The sequence below is a fragment of the Xiphophorus hellerii genome, chromosome 15 (genome assembly GCF_003331165.1).
Source record: "Xiphophorus hellerii strain 12219 chromosome 15, Xiphophorus_hellerii-4.1, whole genome shotgun sequence".
Classification (NCBI taxonomy): Eukaryota; Metazoa; Chordata; class Actinopteri; order Cyprinodontiformes; family Poeciliidae; genus Xiphophorus; species Xiphophorus hellerii.
This window is the reverse complement of record NC_045686.1, coordinates 16,799,290-16,814,285: the sequence shown is the minus strand read 5'-3', so window position 1 is coordinate 16,814,285 and position 14,996 is coordinate 16,799,290. Positions and strand designations below refer to the sequence as shown.

Below are 14,996 nucleotides of genomic sequence, written 5' to 3'. Positions count from 1 at the left end.
TCAGGTTAAAAGAAAAAAAATCTCACAGTAAATAGCAAACTAAATTAAAGCAGAGGTCTTCCGTTGAAAGACTGTCATCAATGACATATGTTGCTAAGCTGTAAAAGTTACTGATATGTTAGGAGAAGAAATGAACCTGAAACATTGCAAATAAAGCTAATCTCTAGGCTGCATGTAAAGTATTTAAATCAATGCTTCACCTGGCAATATACTGTGCTTTTTCTCAGTTTTATATGCTAGTGGTTGTCTCCCCTTCTCTGGATTTTCTTTTCTTTTCTTTTACTTTTATGGTTGGCTCCTCTACATCAAGAGGATCCGGTTGAGGCGGCTTGGTGATCTGGTCAGCATGCTTTCTCGAAGATAGTAGGTGGATGGCTCCTGGTATATATCGAACTATTTCACAGGGAAACCATTGGATAAAATAAGAACATATCAATCTGCATGTGAGATCAATTGTTGCCTGCAGCACAACTGTAGTCTTTTTCTGTCTATTGGCTCTCTGTCGATGCTAATGACCCGGTTTCACCATTGAGCTCTGCAAACAATGAGTACATCTAAACGATGCGGAGCGCTGAAACTACCATCTAAAGTGACAGCAAGTGAGCACAAAAGGAAGAGCAGAAAGCAGCATGTGGACAATTTAAAGCAAACACGGAAAGCGTCTGAATTGAATGCAAGAAGTACGCTGAGTATTGTGTGAACAAATGCTGATCAATTTCACAATTAGCTATACGCGTTTTAAGTCTTTAATTTATTGCTTTTGTTTCAAGTTGGCACTTTTTGATCAGCAGTAACGAAAAAAATCGATATAAACGACACTGAGCAATACGTTTTGCTATACGAGGAAATGCCCTGCTACAACAATCTAAAGGCTGGAATCTGAAATATGCACCTAAAGTAACAGAACAGCAAGTTTAACTTTATTTTGTCAAGAGTTAATCTAGTTATACTCAGAGGAACACAGAGCTTTATAGATGTCAGAATTATTGAGCTTCAATAAGCACGGTGTAAAAACTGCTTGTAGTAGATCTATCAATCAATCAATCAATCAATCAATCAATCAATCAATCAATCAATCAGTCTAGACCAGTGGTGCCCAAAGTCGGTCCTCGAGGGCCGGCATCCTGCACGTTTTAGTTCTCTCCCTGGTAGCACCAACAACCTTTTCAGCATGTCAGTGTTCTTCTTAGGCCTTCTAATGAGCCATTATTTGATCCAGGTGCTTTAAACCAGGGAGAGAACTAAAGCATGCAGGATGCCGGCCCTTGAGTACCGACTTTGGGCACCCCTGATAGACCAATGAAGCAGAAGACGGCCCATCAATATGGTGCTAAATTAAGTCTTAATCAACACATTTCTTTCCTTTTACAAAGTGTAGAAGATTTTGGCAAAAAGAAAAAAATATGAAGTAAATAAAAGTAGACTATTTGAGTGAGGGCAGCATTTAAATTACTGGCACATTCATAAAGACAAACACAATTTCTGTACTATTAAATAGCACTTTGATAGCATTACATACGGCAATCTGAAGGCATATCACTAACGGAGCTTGAACTTGAGTAAAATCAGAAACAAAGCAAACAAAAAGCACAATAAAGACGTCTCCAAAACCCATCTGCTTAAAAGCTGCATTGTCCGGTTCTGGGTCGGTACAAAATTGTCACACTTAAGAGTAAAAATTTCATTTAGAAGAAAAGAACCAGACTCGGTACCAATTTGATTTGATTTGCGTTTAAAATGAACCAAAACAACTAACCTGTGCATTAAAAATGTTTTAATGACTTGTCAGGGCAGCTCAAGCAGATAAGGGAAGGAGTTCCTCAAGGATGGCAATATTTGGTCGTGTCATCGTTCAAATGACAACATGCATGTAGCGTGAGGGTGAAATATAAGTATCTGATTACACAGTGAGACAGAGGACTTCCACAGAGTTCCCTTTTTTTATGTTGACATGAAAAAAAAAAACTGTAGAAAATAAACACTCAACCCAAAAAGGCATCAAAAAAATGTAAAAAAATGAATTCCTAACTCTGCCAGATTCCACTTACTGAACAATTAGCAGCCATAGAAGAGATCTGACGCAACACTGACAGATAGACGCACGTTAAAACCATAAAAAGGCTCAGTGAAAACAATCAAAACAAGTTGCTGGTAGCTTAGTTTTGCTGTGTTAGAATTTATGCAACCTTAAGTTTGCAGCTTGAGTGTACAGCCAGCTCCCGGCTCCCGTGGCATGTACTGCATATCAGCTCCAACTTCTTTTCTGTGAGTCTGAATGCCGCCTCCCATCACTTTCCTCCTGTCCTCCTCTACGTCGGTGCCGATCATGGGAACTTTCACCCAGCCGTCAGTGGCCACGCCATGTTTTTTCTGGTGTCTTTTGTAGTTGTCCCAGTGGCCGGTGGTGTAGCCGCACTCCTGACACTTGTACGGCTTCTCGCCGGTGTGCCGCAGCATGTGCCGCTTCAGGTTCATGCTCTGGTTGCAGCTGTAGCTGCACACGGGGCACTGGAAGGGCTTGGCGCCCGAGTGGACGCGCTGGTGCCGCTTGAGGTTGGCCAGGTTTCCGCAGGCGTAGTCGCACAGATGGCACTTGTAGGGCTTTTCTCCCGTGTGCACCCTGTGGTGGCGTTTGAGGTTGTCAAAGTGCGCCGAGGCGTAGTCGCACTGGGGGCACTTGTACGGCTTCTCGCCGCTGTGAGTCTTCATGTGGCGCGCCAAGTGGTTGGGGTAGTGGGTGAGGAAGGGGCAGGCGGCGCAAGTGTAGACTTTGTCACTGCGCTCACCGGGGCTGTTCGGAGACGATGAGGAGTCCTTGGTCAGCATTTCAAGGGTACACTTGGCACAAATCTGGGCCGAAGAGCCGTCCTCGTCCTCCAAGATGACCCCGCATAGCCGGCAGGTAAAAGGGAAAAGTGGAGTCGGGAGCGACGGGCCTTCTGCCACGGCCCCTCGTGTAGTCCTGCTGCTACCGCTGGCAGTCATCTCCAGCAGAGAGGGAGGCTGGTGGCCAGGAGCTGGGTTGGAGGCAGGGATAGGGGGTGGAGATGCTCCCTTCAAGTTATCAAAGACCGACAGGTAGTCACTGTTCTGGGCCCCCAAACTCAGATTAGAGGTTGGCCTCGCAACCTCAGAGACTTATGGGGAAAAAAAAATAATAATAATAATTACAAAGTGAGTTATTATGTCATATGAAATATATTTCAAGACAGTTATAGATACAATTTAAAGTGCCTTGTAAAACATTTACATCCCTTTAAAGCTGCATTATTTAACTTTTATTTTAAAAAAAAAAGCTTTCTACATTTTTAAAACTGAGAGAATAACATGTGAAAGGTAATCTATGAAATGTATACGTATATAAATATATACGTATATATTTTTAAATCAAGCTTCTCTGGCTCCTCCCAGTGGTCCATTTACAGAAATCAGAGCCAGGAGATCTACAGATCCTCCCCCACGTCAGAGTCTGCTGTTAACGCGCAGGCTAGCGAGAATGGCCGCTGATGACAGCAAGTAAACATTAATCTTTAACATCCTGTAACATTAAGTTGTTTCTGTGCCTTCAGGACATTAAGCAGCGTGTACACTTGGATGATTGACAGCCTTAAGACCCTTCATTCTGGCTCCGATTGGTTGCTTCTGACCAAGTGGTGTATTGCTACAGATGGCAGTAGGACCACAAGGGTGAAGCCATAGGAGTTTGATTTTTTCATAGTTTATGTTAAGCTGACATGATATGGTAGCAGTTTTAACAAACTTGCAAAAAACAGAGAGTTAATTACAGTCATGTTACAACCAACTTCAATTAAGTTGATTTTTTTGTGTTGTCCAGTAGTTAAAATTACAGGAAGTCTTACCTGAAGCACCAGACACTTCCTCATTGGGTCTTTGCTCACTCCCAGGTCTCTTCAGGCTGTTGTGGCCACACACAGGTTGAGGTGGGGCGTCCTGTCCCACCACTGCAGAATGCATCTGGGGCAAATTAGGCACATGCATGCGCTGGTGCCTCTTGAGGTTTCCGAGGGAACTGCAGGCGAAAGCGCACGTGTCACATTTGTAGGGTTTCTCCCCAGTGTGGATGCGCAAGTGTCTCTGCAGGTTCACCAGCTGGGCTGAGGCGTAAGTGCACAGAGGGCAGTTGAAGGGCTTCTCCCCATTGTGCGTCTTCATGTGACGCTTCACGTGGTTGGCATAGCGAGAGGAGAAGCCACAGAGGTGGCACGAGTGCTGCTTGAGCAGTCTGTCCTCAGCGGACAGTTCTTCCTTGTCACCCACCCCGTTCCCCAAGCCCTCACAATCGGGCTGGGAATCCGCACGAATCTGCAAACCACAGCGAATCCCGCCGCCGCTCCCGAAAGGAGAGCAGAAGTCTGAGCTTTTCGCCTCCCTGGAGGCTTTGCAACACCTAAGGCAGTAAGGCCCAACCAGGTCCATGCCCGGGCCGAGAGGTTCGTCGCGGAGCTGTCCGCAGCCCCTACAGGACAGGTAGGGAGGAAAAGTTGGCTCGGATTGAGTCCCTCGGCTCTGGCTTTCCCTCCTGTTGTCACCTGTGCTGCGCGAGTTGTCCGTTTCACTTTCCATACTGAGCTGGCTGTAGGAAGAGCTCTCCTCATCACCCAGAGGACAAACGGAGAAACCGATCTCAGCAGCTACTTCTGTAAAACAAAAACAAACGCATTTCATCCTAGAAGCCCACATAGTGAATACAACTCTCACAAATGTGCACAGCTTAAAAAAAAAAACAAAAACCATGATTATGACATGAAGTTTGAAGAACAAACACAATGCAGTTAAAGTCTTTTTTAGATTCAGTTTACATTCCTCATTAAGAAGGTATTTTCTATGGAACACTGCTGTTTGCATAAGTGCTCCATAAAAGTGGCTCCCAGTTCAACAGACAGTACAAAACCACATTTGTTATGATTCTATCTACGGTATCATAAAGTAGTGTTTATACACCTTGAATTTCTCCTATTGAGCCATAAACTTCTGTTGTTTTTTTACTGAGAGTTTCTGTGATCGATCAACACAAGGTAGCACAACATTCTAAAAGGGTTTTCATTTTTTCACCAACAAATATTAATCTTTTATAGTTTTTAATCAATTTGCTTTGATACACTAAAAATAAAATTCCTTTTCCCATGGGTACTACTAAAACAATTATTGGTTATGCACCTATCAGCTTTGCACTTGTGGATGCATCTCAGGCTTGATCAGACTGAATGAAGAGCATCACTAAACGGCAATTTTCCAGTCATACGGTCTTTTGTGTGTATGATAAAAGTTTTATATTTTTCTAACAAGAACACTTTCTGCCACTTTACTTTATGGCTAGTGGAAAACTATAAACATGACTATGTCTTAATTTCTTACAACCTCTGCTGACTTCTTACTTCTCTTCCATAAAGGCCATGTCTCTGGAATGTTAATGGAGGTTAATAGTTGTTCTTTCAACAACAACTATTATTAACAGTGACATCCCAATTTTTTTTGCTGCTTCTGCTAAAGCTGGGTGTGCAGTTATACCACAACAACTCTTTAAGCAAACTTGGATGATATGAGTTATGAGATTTAATTTCCCTTTGGGATGAAATGTCTTTGGATTTGAATTTGTCTAAATTGAAAAGCTCCATTAATACCAAAAATAGATTACTTGTTTATTAATTGTTTGAGCTGAATTTCTACAGGGCTAGCAGAGTGAAGGGGGCAAACACAACGCAAACCAAATTTTTCGGATTTATAATTTTAGATCATTTTTAAAAAGTGTTCTTTTTCTCTCCACTTCACAATTATGCACTATTTTTGTTGGTCTATTATTTAAAGCCCCAGTATATTACATACATGCATTTATGGTTCTAACATGACAAAATTAGGAAAAATCTAATGAATAGGAATACTCTTAGTAATCAGACGGTGCATATATTAACCAAACACTGTGGATGCATAGAGTGAAATGAGCCAGCTCTTCCTTTTCACTACATTACGGTGAGCTTTCAATATGTTCAGGTCACTTTAACTATGTTAAGACTTAGCTATGATAATTCCTATGTACCTGTTCAAACAAGCTCAGCTGTTTCTCAAATTAAAACCTGACCACAGAATTCATTTCAAACTTCAGTGCACAGCGGAGGCATTCAGGACAGGGGTGGCGCTGTGCCACACACAGCTACACAAACAATGTTGAGTTTAGAAAACAGATTTTAAAAAACAGATTAAAGAGAAGAGGTGGAAAAGTAAATGTAATCACATTTTTGTAACATAAAAACTCACTTCCTTATTGTCCCTTAAGTGATAACTTGTAGCAAAGAAAAAAGAACAAAACTTTCAGGTAGACAAAGCCTCACTTCACAGTAAAATCCTTTTAGTGAATGAAATGATACTCACAGACAAAGCCGAAATAAGAAATAGCCGAAAGATAGAAAATCTATTTTTCCTAGGTAGTGGAGTAAAAAAATATTCAATGCCTTGACATGCCGAGCTCTCGAGGGCCGAACGAGCAGGACTGAGACCACCTTCCTCTCCAGATGCTGAAACACAAAGTGAGGAAGGGGAGATCTGGAGCTGGCCTTTTATCCCGGCCCATGAAAACCCCTCATGGATGATTACCAGGCCTAATGATAATGATGATGACTGCAATGGCGAGGCTGCTGCTTCTGATGATGATGATAATGATGATGATGATGAGGGCAGATGATGATGATGATGATGATGAGGGCAGAAGATGATGATGATGATGATGAGGGCAGAAGATGATGATGATGATGATGAGGGCAGAAGATGATGATGATGATGATGATGATGATGATGATGATGATGATGATGATGGGTAAAACCATAATGGAGGTAGAGAAGCGGGAGCAGAGGCAGCACATGATGATGAATAAATGCCTTCTTATGACGATGTCCTTGATGGTAATGGTTCCGTCTTTATGACCCTTATATAATGTTCGTGTCTCAGCTCCTTCTTTCGCTTTCTTGTTTTTCAGTTCACTCAGTCTGACAAACAACCATGCAGCGAAATGTGTGCTGCCTGTTACACACCATCGCCAAAAACTGCAGCGATGTAGGTGGAAAGCATAACAAATAGAAAAAACAAAGTGACTAACAAATTAATAAAAACACTCCGGTCGTGTGTCAATCCTTTCAGCTTGTGAGACGAGACAAAATAGAATCCAGAGTTCAAGAGAACAAAAAGTGGAAAGACTTTGAAAGAAATCTGTGAACCGCTGTCTTTTGTTCTTACAACTGGGTTTCAAACCACAAAAGATGACAGTAACACTTCATATGACAATATTTTTCCCCCTGACATTAATAAATTATATGATGTATTAATTTCCTTACTAAATGTCGGTAAACGTTGAAATACTCCTTTACTGGAACTTCTAATTACATAGCAATTAATTAGATGACAAAAGGCTGAGAAATCATTAAAACATTATTTTTTTTCACCTTTTAGCACAATATGAAAAATTTTGCCCTTCCTGTTATGGGAGGACAGTTTTATCTTCATACACATGAAAACTTTTTAAGAAATGGCAACTTATCAACTGATCATTAGTCAATCGTTTATCAGTCAACTTTAGATGAACTCATCATTCATCAATAACTTTTATCCCTAAATATAATGCATCCAGTTTAATTTTGACTGTTATAATTTTAAAAACTAGCTTTAAATCAGAAGTCATCTTCAGCATCATTAGCAGGCTGTAGCCTAGCTCATCATTTCCATACCTAGCGTTCAAGTTTGTTATGACTTATCTGACATCGAATATTATTTTTTGTAACTGGGAATCTAAAATGCAGCAACCTAAAATCTTACAAGAGGTGGAGACTTCTTCAACACCAAATGACTGCAATGGAAAGTGTTAAGCTAAACCAGATTTCCTCTAGACAAGAGATACATTGAGTTTTAATATTAGAAGATGAATTCTGGAAATACAAAAATTTGTCTGCAGTTTTTTTTTTTTTTTTTTTCATACTTATCCACACCGTAAAAATAATAAATTCAAACTCACCATATTCCAGACAGTGTAGAAACCCTGGACTTATGTTTAAATTCAACATAAAACCAGACTCAGATTTACTGTTTTTTTACACCAGTTTGTGAATTTAAAAACAAAGACACAAACTGAGTTTCTAAGAAAATAAATAAATAAATAAATAAAAGTCCCACAAACCTGCAAACTTTTCCAAGCCTAGAATTCTGTCGTGATCTGCATCACCAAACACAAGGTCTTGTTCTAGAAGGAAGTCTGTATCTAGGGGAAGGTTTCCAGGAGCGTCAGCAGCTACACCATCTTCACCATCCACTGTGGTCAGAAACGATAAATAAATAAATAAATAAATCATACATTTAATGATTCGATATATTTGAAACAGTCCACATAAAGCCTTTGGTGTTTTCTCCAAAGACACTAAGATAAACAAAAACTGTTAACAGTGGCCAAATGTTGCTTTTTTATTGTAACTACACCAGATGACATCTTAAAATTTAATTTTATAAGATTTTATTACAGTTTCATAATCTAACACCGACTCTTCCATAAAAACGACACCTCTAATTTAAGTCAACAAAATTACTGGCACCTACATATTGTAAAATACTAGTAAATATTGCAATGTTTTGAAGAAATTTTCCCTTTTTACTTTTTTAGGTTGATGAGAAATGTAATCTGTGACTTTCTTTCCCCCCCAAAGGGTCTAAATGTGACATAATACATTGAATTCTGTTTGCCACTCTTCAAAATAGGAAAGAGAAGAGACGATGCTCTTTCAAGAAAGGCAGATGAGTGTTAAATCTTCTTACGACAGGAAATGGCTTCATGAAATTACAAGTAGCTTGCTCATCTCTTCTTGGAGAAAAAGCATATGTTTACCATCCGAAATGTAAATATTTGTAATTTGCTAAATGCTACTGAGACTTAGATGAGACTAAAGCTTGGGACACACTACATGACTTTCACAGTCTTTACAGATTTTGGAAAGACTGACTTCACACTAACAGACTTTTGCAACTGAAAAACGTAACTAAACCTGTTGAGGGATTACAGACTATGAGATTTATCAAAACAACTAAAGCCAGGTAAACATATCAAATTTCCAAGGGCAACAGTTTGATGGGTAAAACAGATCCATAGGTGGGGCTAAAAGAAGATACTTTCCCGACAGGGGAGTCGGCGCTGTATTTCTGCGCCGACTCCTCTGCTTCTGGGCCGATTTCTTTTTGAAAGGTCCTGAGAGCGTTGGTGTGCGTTTGTCTCTGCCAGGAAATCAAAAACCAGTTTTCAATGGACCTTTTACCAAGATAATGATCCAGAAAACTCCCCAAACTGAACAGAAACGGTTCACCGAACATAAAAAGTAAGTCCCCTGAACTAAATCCGACAGCAAACTTTTGGGTGAACTGAAGAAAAGAGAGCACAAGAGGCGACCAGGGAGTTTGGATTATATTGTTTTTACTTTACTAAATCACGTATGGAAATACCAAGTCCTCTCCTAATAGTAAAAACGCAGTACAAAGAGTATGAACAATACACAAAAGTCCTTAATCTAAAAAAAAACTCAATATGTCAGGGGCATATTGAGTTTATGAAGAATGTATCAAATACATTGGGTACATCTTCAAAATACAGATCAATAATGTAGTCATATTTTAATTTCACATCAAACTATAAAAATGATAAAACACAAAACAAAAAGAGCAAAACCTTACATCTTCTAAAATCCTTTCTGAAGTCGTTTTTAAATAAGTTTGAGAACAGCCCAGTTATAACTGAACAGCTGATCTTCGAGTCAATTTGATGTGAAGACATGGATCGAGAACAGAAACTGTTTCAAATGATGGTTCTGTTGTTTATGACTTATGTAAAAACAACAATAACAGTCAACGTTAAGAAGATCCATAGAGCACCTACACTTGACTGGCTGTGGATTCTGCTGTTTTTTTCTTGGCATCTTCCGGTCAGCCTCTCTCTTCTGTCCAGCGTCTTCTTCCAGACTTCCACAACCATCAGCTCATTGTCATCTGTTCGGATAAAATATTTTGAAAGTATCTAATTCCCCAATCAGCCATATCATTGTGCGCATGCACCTAACATCCGAGCACCTCTCTTAAGGTCTGCGGTCCTATCAGGCACCCACACATTTGCAGCAGCTTCTATAAATGACAGATGCTTAACTGGACTGAAATCTTAACAATTTAAAGGCCTAGTCAATGTCTTAAATAGGCTTTGAAGGTCAAACCACTCACAAGTAAACTTGGACTTTTTATTCTGCATGATCAAATGCTCTCAATTATGCTACAGTCATGGCGAGCAGGAAGGCATGGTACTTACATAATTAGCTAACGATTATTACAGTCCAGACGATTCTTCGCAATATGCCTGAGATGTACATTAACACTGCAATAACAATAAGTTTGTGACATACTGTGTAGCCCTAGTGGGCACATTATCCTGATAAACGAGTGAACTACCCTCGTTACAGTAGGGAGTTCTCCTTTAGGGAGTAACAATTTAAGTGAAATGTGGAAAAAACTGTGTCCAGAACTTAAAAATTTCCAAACAACTTTTTTAAATCCTCCAAAACGAGCCAGATTCTTCCAATGTGGTGAGTTCAATTAAAAAAAAACCCCAAAAAAACAGATCATAATGGCTGCACACCACACACATTATTACCCAGAGCTACACCAACAAAAGCCATCTCATGTCTCAAAACTGAATGGGCTGTACTGTACGTACAGTGCTTTGAATAAGTATCCGTACCCCCTAACCTTTTCACATGTTGTCTTGCTACGACAAACTATGGTTTATTCAAAAGGGATAGACCAACACGTAATGGTGCATAACTTAACAACTTTCACAGGTTTTTTTTTTCCTGTACAAATAAAAATGCCTTTAGAAGTCACTTAATTACTTCCAACTACTGTAAGTCCAACTATGTATAATTTATTCTTAGTATAAACTATTTTTTGAAGGCCTCCAATGTTTGCTTGATAATTTTAGTGTACAAGCAGCGTCATGAAGACCAAGACACACACCAGACAGGTCAAGTAGAAAGTAGTGGAGAAGTTTAAAGCAGGGTCAATGTATACAGCGATATACTGTACAAAGCATTTAACATCTCATAGAGTTCAATCCATTATTCTAAAATGAAAAAAAAATGGCACAACTGCAAATCTACCAAGACATAGCAGTCTAATCAAACTGGGGGGAAGGAGAGCATTAATCTGACAAGTGTCTCTGGAGGAGCTGCAGAGATCTTCAGCTCAAGTCAGAGAGGAGCTGTCTGCAGGACTTTCATGCACTCCACAAATCTGGCCACTTTTCCACCCTTTTGTGGAAAAGTATCAAGATGAAAGTTATTGTTTGAAATAAGACATATGAGGTCCTGGTTAAATTTTGCAACAATCTAGAAGGAAGTTTTCTGGTCAGAAAACCTCCTTGCTGATGTGGCCAGCATGCAAAGCACTATGTGCTGAAGAAAACTCACACTGCATACAACCATGAGCACAACGTCCCTTACTGTGAGATTATGGTTGGAGCAACATCATGCTGTGGACATAAATATTTTCAGTAGGAGTGGAGGTTTGGGGGATGGAGGGGAGCAAAGCTGATTTGAAGATATATGGAATTGAACACAGGGTGAGTCTGGAAGAAAACCTGCATAAGACTTCAGATCAGGGAAGACGATTAGCTTCCACCAGGCAGGAATGAGGAACTATCACACAGTTCATCGTGATATTTAAGGGAACAACAATAAAGTCTGTAAGGTTTCCTGACCTAATAGAAAAAACTACTGAAAAAAAAATTATATACACAATATTATATATATTACACTCTTCACTCAATGGGAGCAAGAATAAAACTATATATTTAATACTATAATTAAATACAGTCTACTGTGTTACATGTGGTGAACAAATAAACTGAATTACTAAATTTATTTGGTGTCCTGATGTACCTGATTGTTGATTTTTGTTCTTGTCCCAGCCATACAAGCTATTGCGAAGAACTACTTTTTTAAATTCTTATTTATAATAAATGCTTTAAAAAAATCACAAGATACTTTTAAGTCCATTTTGCTCGCACTACACCCAGTACAACAGTTGCCTCTATAATCTGTAATCTGTAACAGTAATTGGTTATTCCAAATTGCCCTTTAATGGAGGGATAGATTTTCATTTACATTGGAACCTGAGAAAAAAGATGTTTTTTTTTTTATCTTAGGACCATTAATTTATAAACTTCACTAAATAAAATTGACATTCTAGTTCTGTTTACAAAACGTAAACACAGTGATATTTCTAGCCATAAGAATGACCTCACCGGAACAATTTTGACTTAAAGATATATCAATATATACAAGTGTATGTCGAGAACAATAAATATCATGGTCTTTCTTGCCTGGTCTCAAGAGTCTACGATTAGTGCAATTTAGTGATCACATAGTCTTGATTTGGGAAGGCAATTTAATGTCAGAGTAGTTTCCCCCCCCCGTAGTTTATGTTACCACGTTACAATGAACAAAGCTGAAACATAACAGCTGAAAAAATGGTATAAACCACTGCAGGGCGCATTCTCATTTCCATGTGGAGTATGTGCAGAGCGTAAACAAAAGCCATTAAGATGCTACAGCAAAAATGGCTAACAGATTCGCTCTGGAATTGTAACACAGCATGAACAAATCATGTGCCAGGCGGTAAAACAAAGCTGAAATGCCTTTATTTACTGCAGGACACAATTGCACAATGTAAACATGAAAAAAATGTCAGCAACGTTTCAGTGTCCGCTGTTAAGCAGTCCAATGAGAAGCTAAAATTAAAAGTGTCCTCGTTATTGTGCAGTAATGAGTAACAAGAACCATCTTTAGTGAATATTTCAGCAGCAGAAAAACATAGTTAGCCGAATAGCCAATGTCAACTTCACTGGTTAGCCATCAAGCTAACTTACCTAGATACCGTAAATATTCCAGTCGAGGGGAAAGGATTTTATCTGCGGTAAATTGTTCATTAGACGAGAAGAATATTTCCTCAAACACCCGACATCTGTAGATCCGCCATTTTTTCATGGGCTGCGGTGACAAAGAAAGGCAATTAATGGTATTTTTCATAACTTAATTGATTTTCTGACTCGCCTGTAAGCCAACGGTAACAACAACTAATACAGTACTTCCGGGTTTTGCCTTTCAGAGTAAAAACAAGTCGGCTTTCTTTTACTCAACACTCAAACTTTGTGGTACTTTGTATTTTAGATGCTGTTTAATTGCTTTGGTGGTGATTTTCCTCGGTATATTTGGGGGAAATGGTAGAAAACTATTATTCTAATTTGCCCAAAATTTACCTGTGATATATATTTTTTTGTTTATCCTTCTGTCCTTAACCTAAAATAGTAATTTTTGTACCTTCTACTAATATAAAAAATAAGAGGGTAAATCTATTAGTGTAAGTCATTAGTCCAGACAAAAATTTCATAATTCTACTTACATATATTTAACACCCTTAATCCAAATCACTCATCTTCAAATTTAGATTGCATTTTATTTAAATTTCGTTGTTTGTGTGACAATGACAATAAAGATTTATCTTCTTATCTTATGTGCATTCATTTGCCTCAAACCTTTTTATATTTTCTCATTACAATTAGCAATATTAATAATATTTGCATGTGTTCCTATACGGCATGATGCAGCCACCACAATGTTTCACTTTGGGGGTGATGTGTTTAATGTAGAATATGTGTAAAATATGTGATTTTTAAAATATTCTACTACTGAACATTTGTAGAACATGGTATTCATCCTCCCTGAGTCAAAACCTTTAGAAAACTACTTTTAACTGCAATTACAACACTCAATGTTCTTGTCTTGAAAATTCCCTACCAACTTTACACAATTGGAGACTAATATTTGTACACTTTATTTGTAAAACAAGGACCGGGTTGTATAGAAACATTGAACTAATTAGTCTAATTGGACATAGTCTGCACTTTGACTAGGTCATTCTAACATGATTATGCTTTTACCTCAGTCATTTGGCTATAGCCAAATAGAATGGCCAATAGAATAACTATAGTCTGGTATACTGGTAACTATACAATATGCAACTCCACCCATTTTCTCATTAATTTTCACTTTTCTCGTCCATATCTTACTTTCTCTTTAACACATAGCTTGTAGCTCAAAAAGTTTGATTTTGATCTTACCTGGCAAGAGATTCGTTCTCACATTTGCTCTGTTCACTAGGGTTACGTCTTTTATTTTGAAGGTTTGTGATTCAAACCGGATGTTTTGATTTTCCTGGCGGGATGAATCTTGACTATTGTGCATCAACATTTTCTTTCCGATTCTAAAAACATTTCCGACGGCTTTCTCTCAACATCTGTTAACTAATGTTAATATTTTGGTCAAATGAGGTTAGGGGATTATGTGAATGATATAATATATAGCACACATCGGGTATGCAAACCTCAAAAATATAAGCACATTATGGATTTAATTATATTTAAACCTATTAAAGAGCAGCATATCAATGACTTAAGTTATGCAATTAAGGTTAAAAAGGTCTTGCAAAGATGCCTTTAGTCGTGGAAAAAATTACTGTGAAAATAGATCTGTAAAGTCACTTTTGAAATTGTCCGTTTATAATTTTCAAAATAAGCAAATACATTTTCAAATGAAATTAGGTCTGGATTAAATCACCTTGAAATTAGTCTGGTAATTATATTAATTAACAATCTATCTGAAGAACAAGGCAGTAGGCCTTTTTTTATTTTTAACTTCTTTGAAAACTGTTCAACAATACAAAATAATTTAATACAAACATACCATGGCTTATGACTTGGAGTGCATTTGTAACATTACTACTTTGCTGTTGGTACTAAAGCGCTCTTACTATGGATAGCATTGCAACAACTCCTGTTATCTGTGGTAGGTCGGAGACAAATACTACAGATAAAACTGAACAACAGCTTATCAACGAGACTTGACGTGGGGTG

The 14,996-nt window shown here is 38.5% G+C and overlaps 1 protein-coding gene across 3 annotated transcripts; it reads right to left on the bottom strand.

Annotated features, from left to right (window-relative positions):
• Nucleotides 1-1,757: 1,757 nt before the first annotated feature.
• Nucleotides 1,758-13,170, bottom strand: znf513a (zinc finger protein 513a). 3 transcript variants are annotated; one of them, XM_032585800.1, is made up of 5 exons: nucleotides 12,954-13,069; nucleotides 9,918-10,027; nucleotides 8,181-8,312; nucleotides 3,861-4,658; nucleotides 1,758-3,137 (listed from the first exon to the last, which is right to left on the bottom strand). In XM_032585800.1, exons 2-5 carry the CDS (start codon nucleotides 9,955-9,957, stop codon nucleotides 2,188-2,190), a joined length of 1,920 nt encoding a protein of 639 aa, XP_032441691.1. In that variant the 5' UTR covers nucleotides 9,958-10,027; nucleotides 12,954-13,069; the 3' UTR covers nucleotides 1,758-2,187. The 3 variants fall into 3 exon arrangements, with proteins under 3 accessions (XP_032441691.1, XP_032441690.1, XP_032441692.1); XM_032585799.1 differs by lacking the exon at nucleotides 9,918-10,027 and having other exon boundaries at nucleotides 12,954-13,170; XM_032585801.1 differs by lacking the exons at nucleotides 8,181-8,312; nucleotides 9,918-10,027 and having other exon boundaries at nucleotides 12,954-13,170.
• Between the last annotated feature and the right edge of the window lie 1,826 nt (nucleotides 13,171-14,996).

What these genes read in the sequence shown, in the direction of transcription:
- znf513a (XM_032585799.1), bottom strand. Translation starts at nt 13,113, where the DNA reads ATGAAAAATACCATTAATTGCCTTTCTTTGTCACCGCAGCCCATGAAA. An exon ending in AGGCTTGGAAAAGTTTGCAG is followed by an intron (nt 4,659 to 8,180) that starts GTTTGTGGGACT and finishes TTTGTTTTACAG; the next exon opens with AAGTAGCTGCTGAGATCGGT. An exon ending in GGAAGTGTCTGGTGCTTCAG is followed by an intron (nt 3,138 to 3,860) that starts GTAAGACTTCCT and finishes TTTCCCCATAAG; the next exon opens with TCTCTGAGGTTGCGAGGCCA.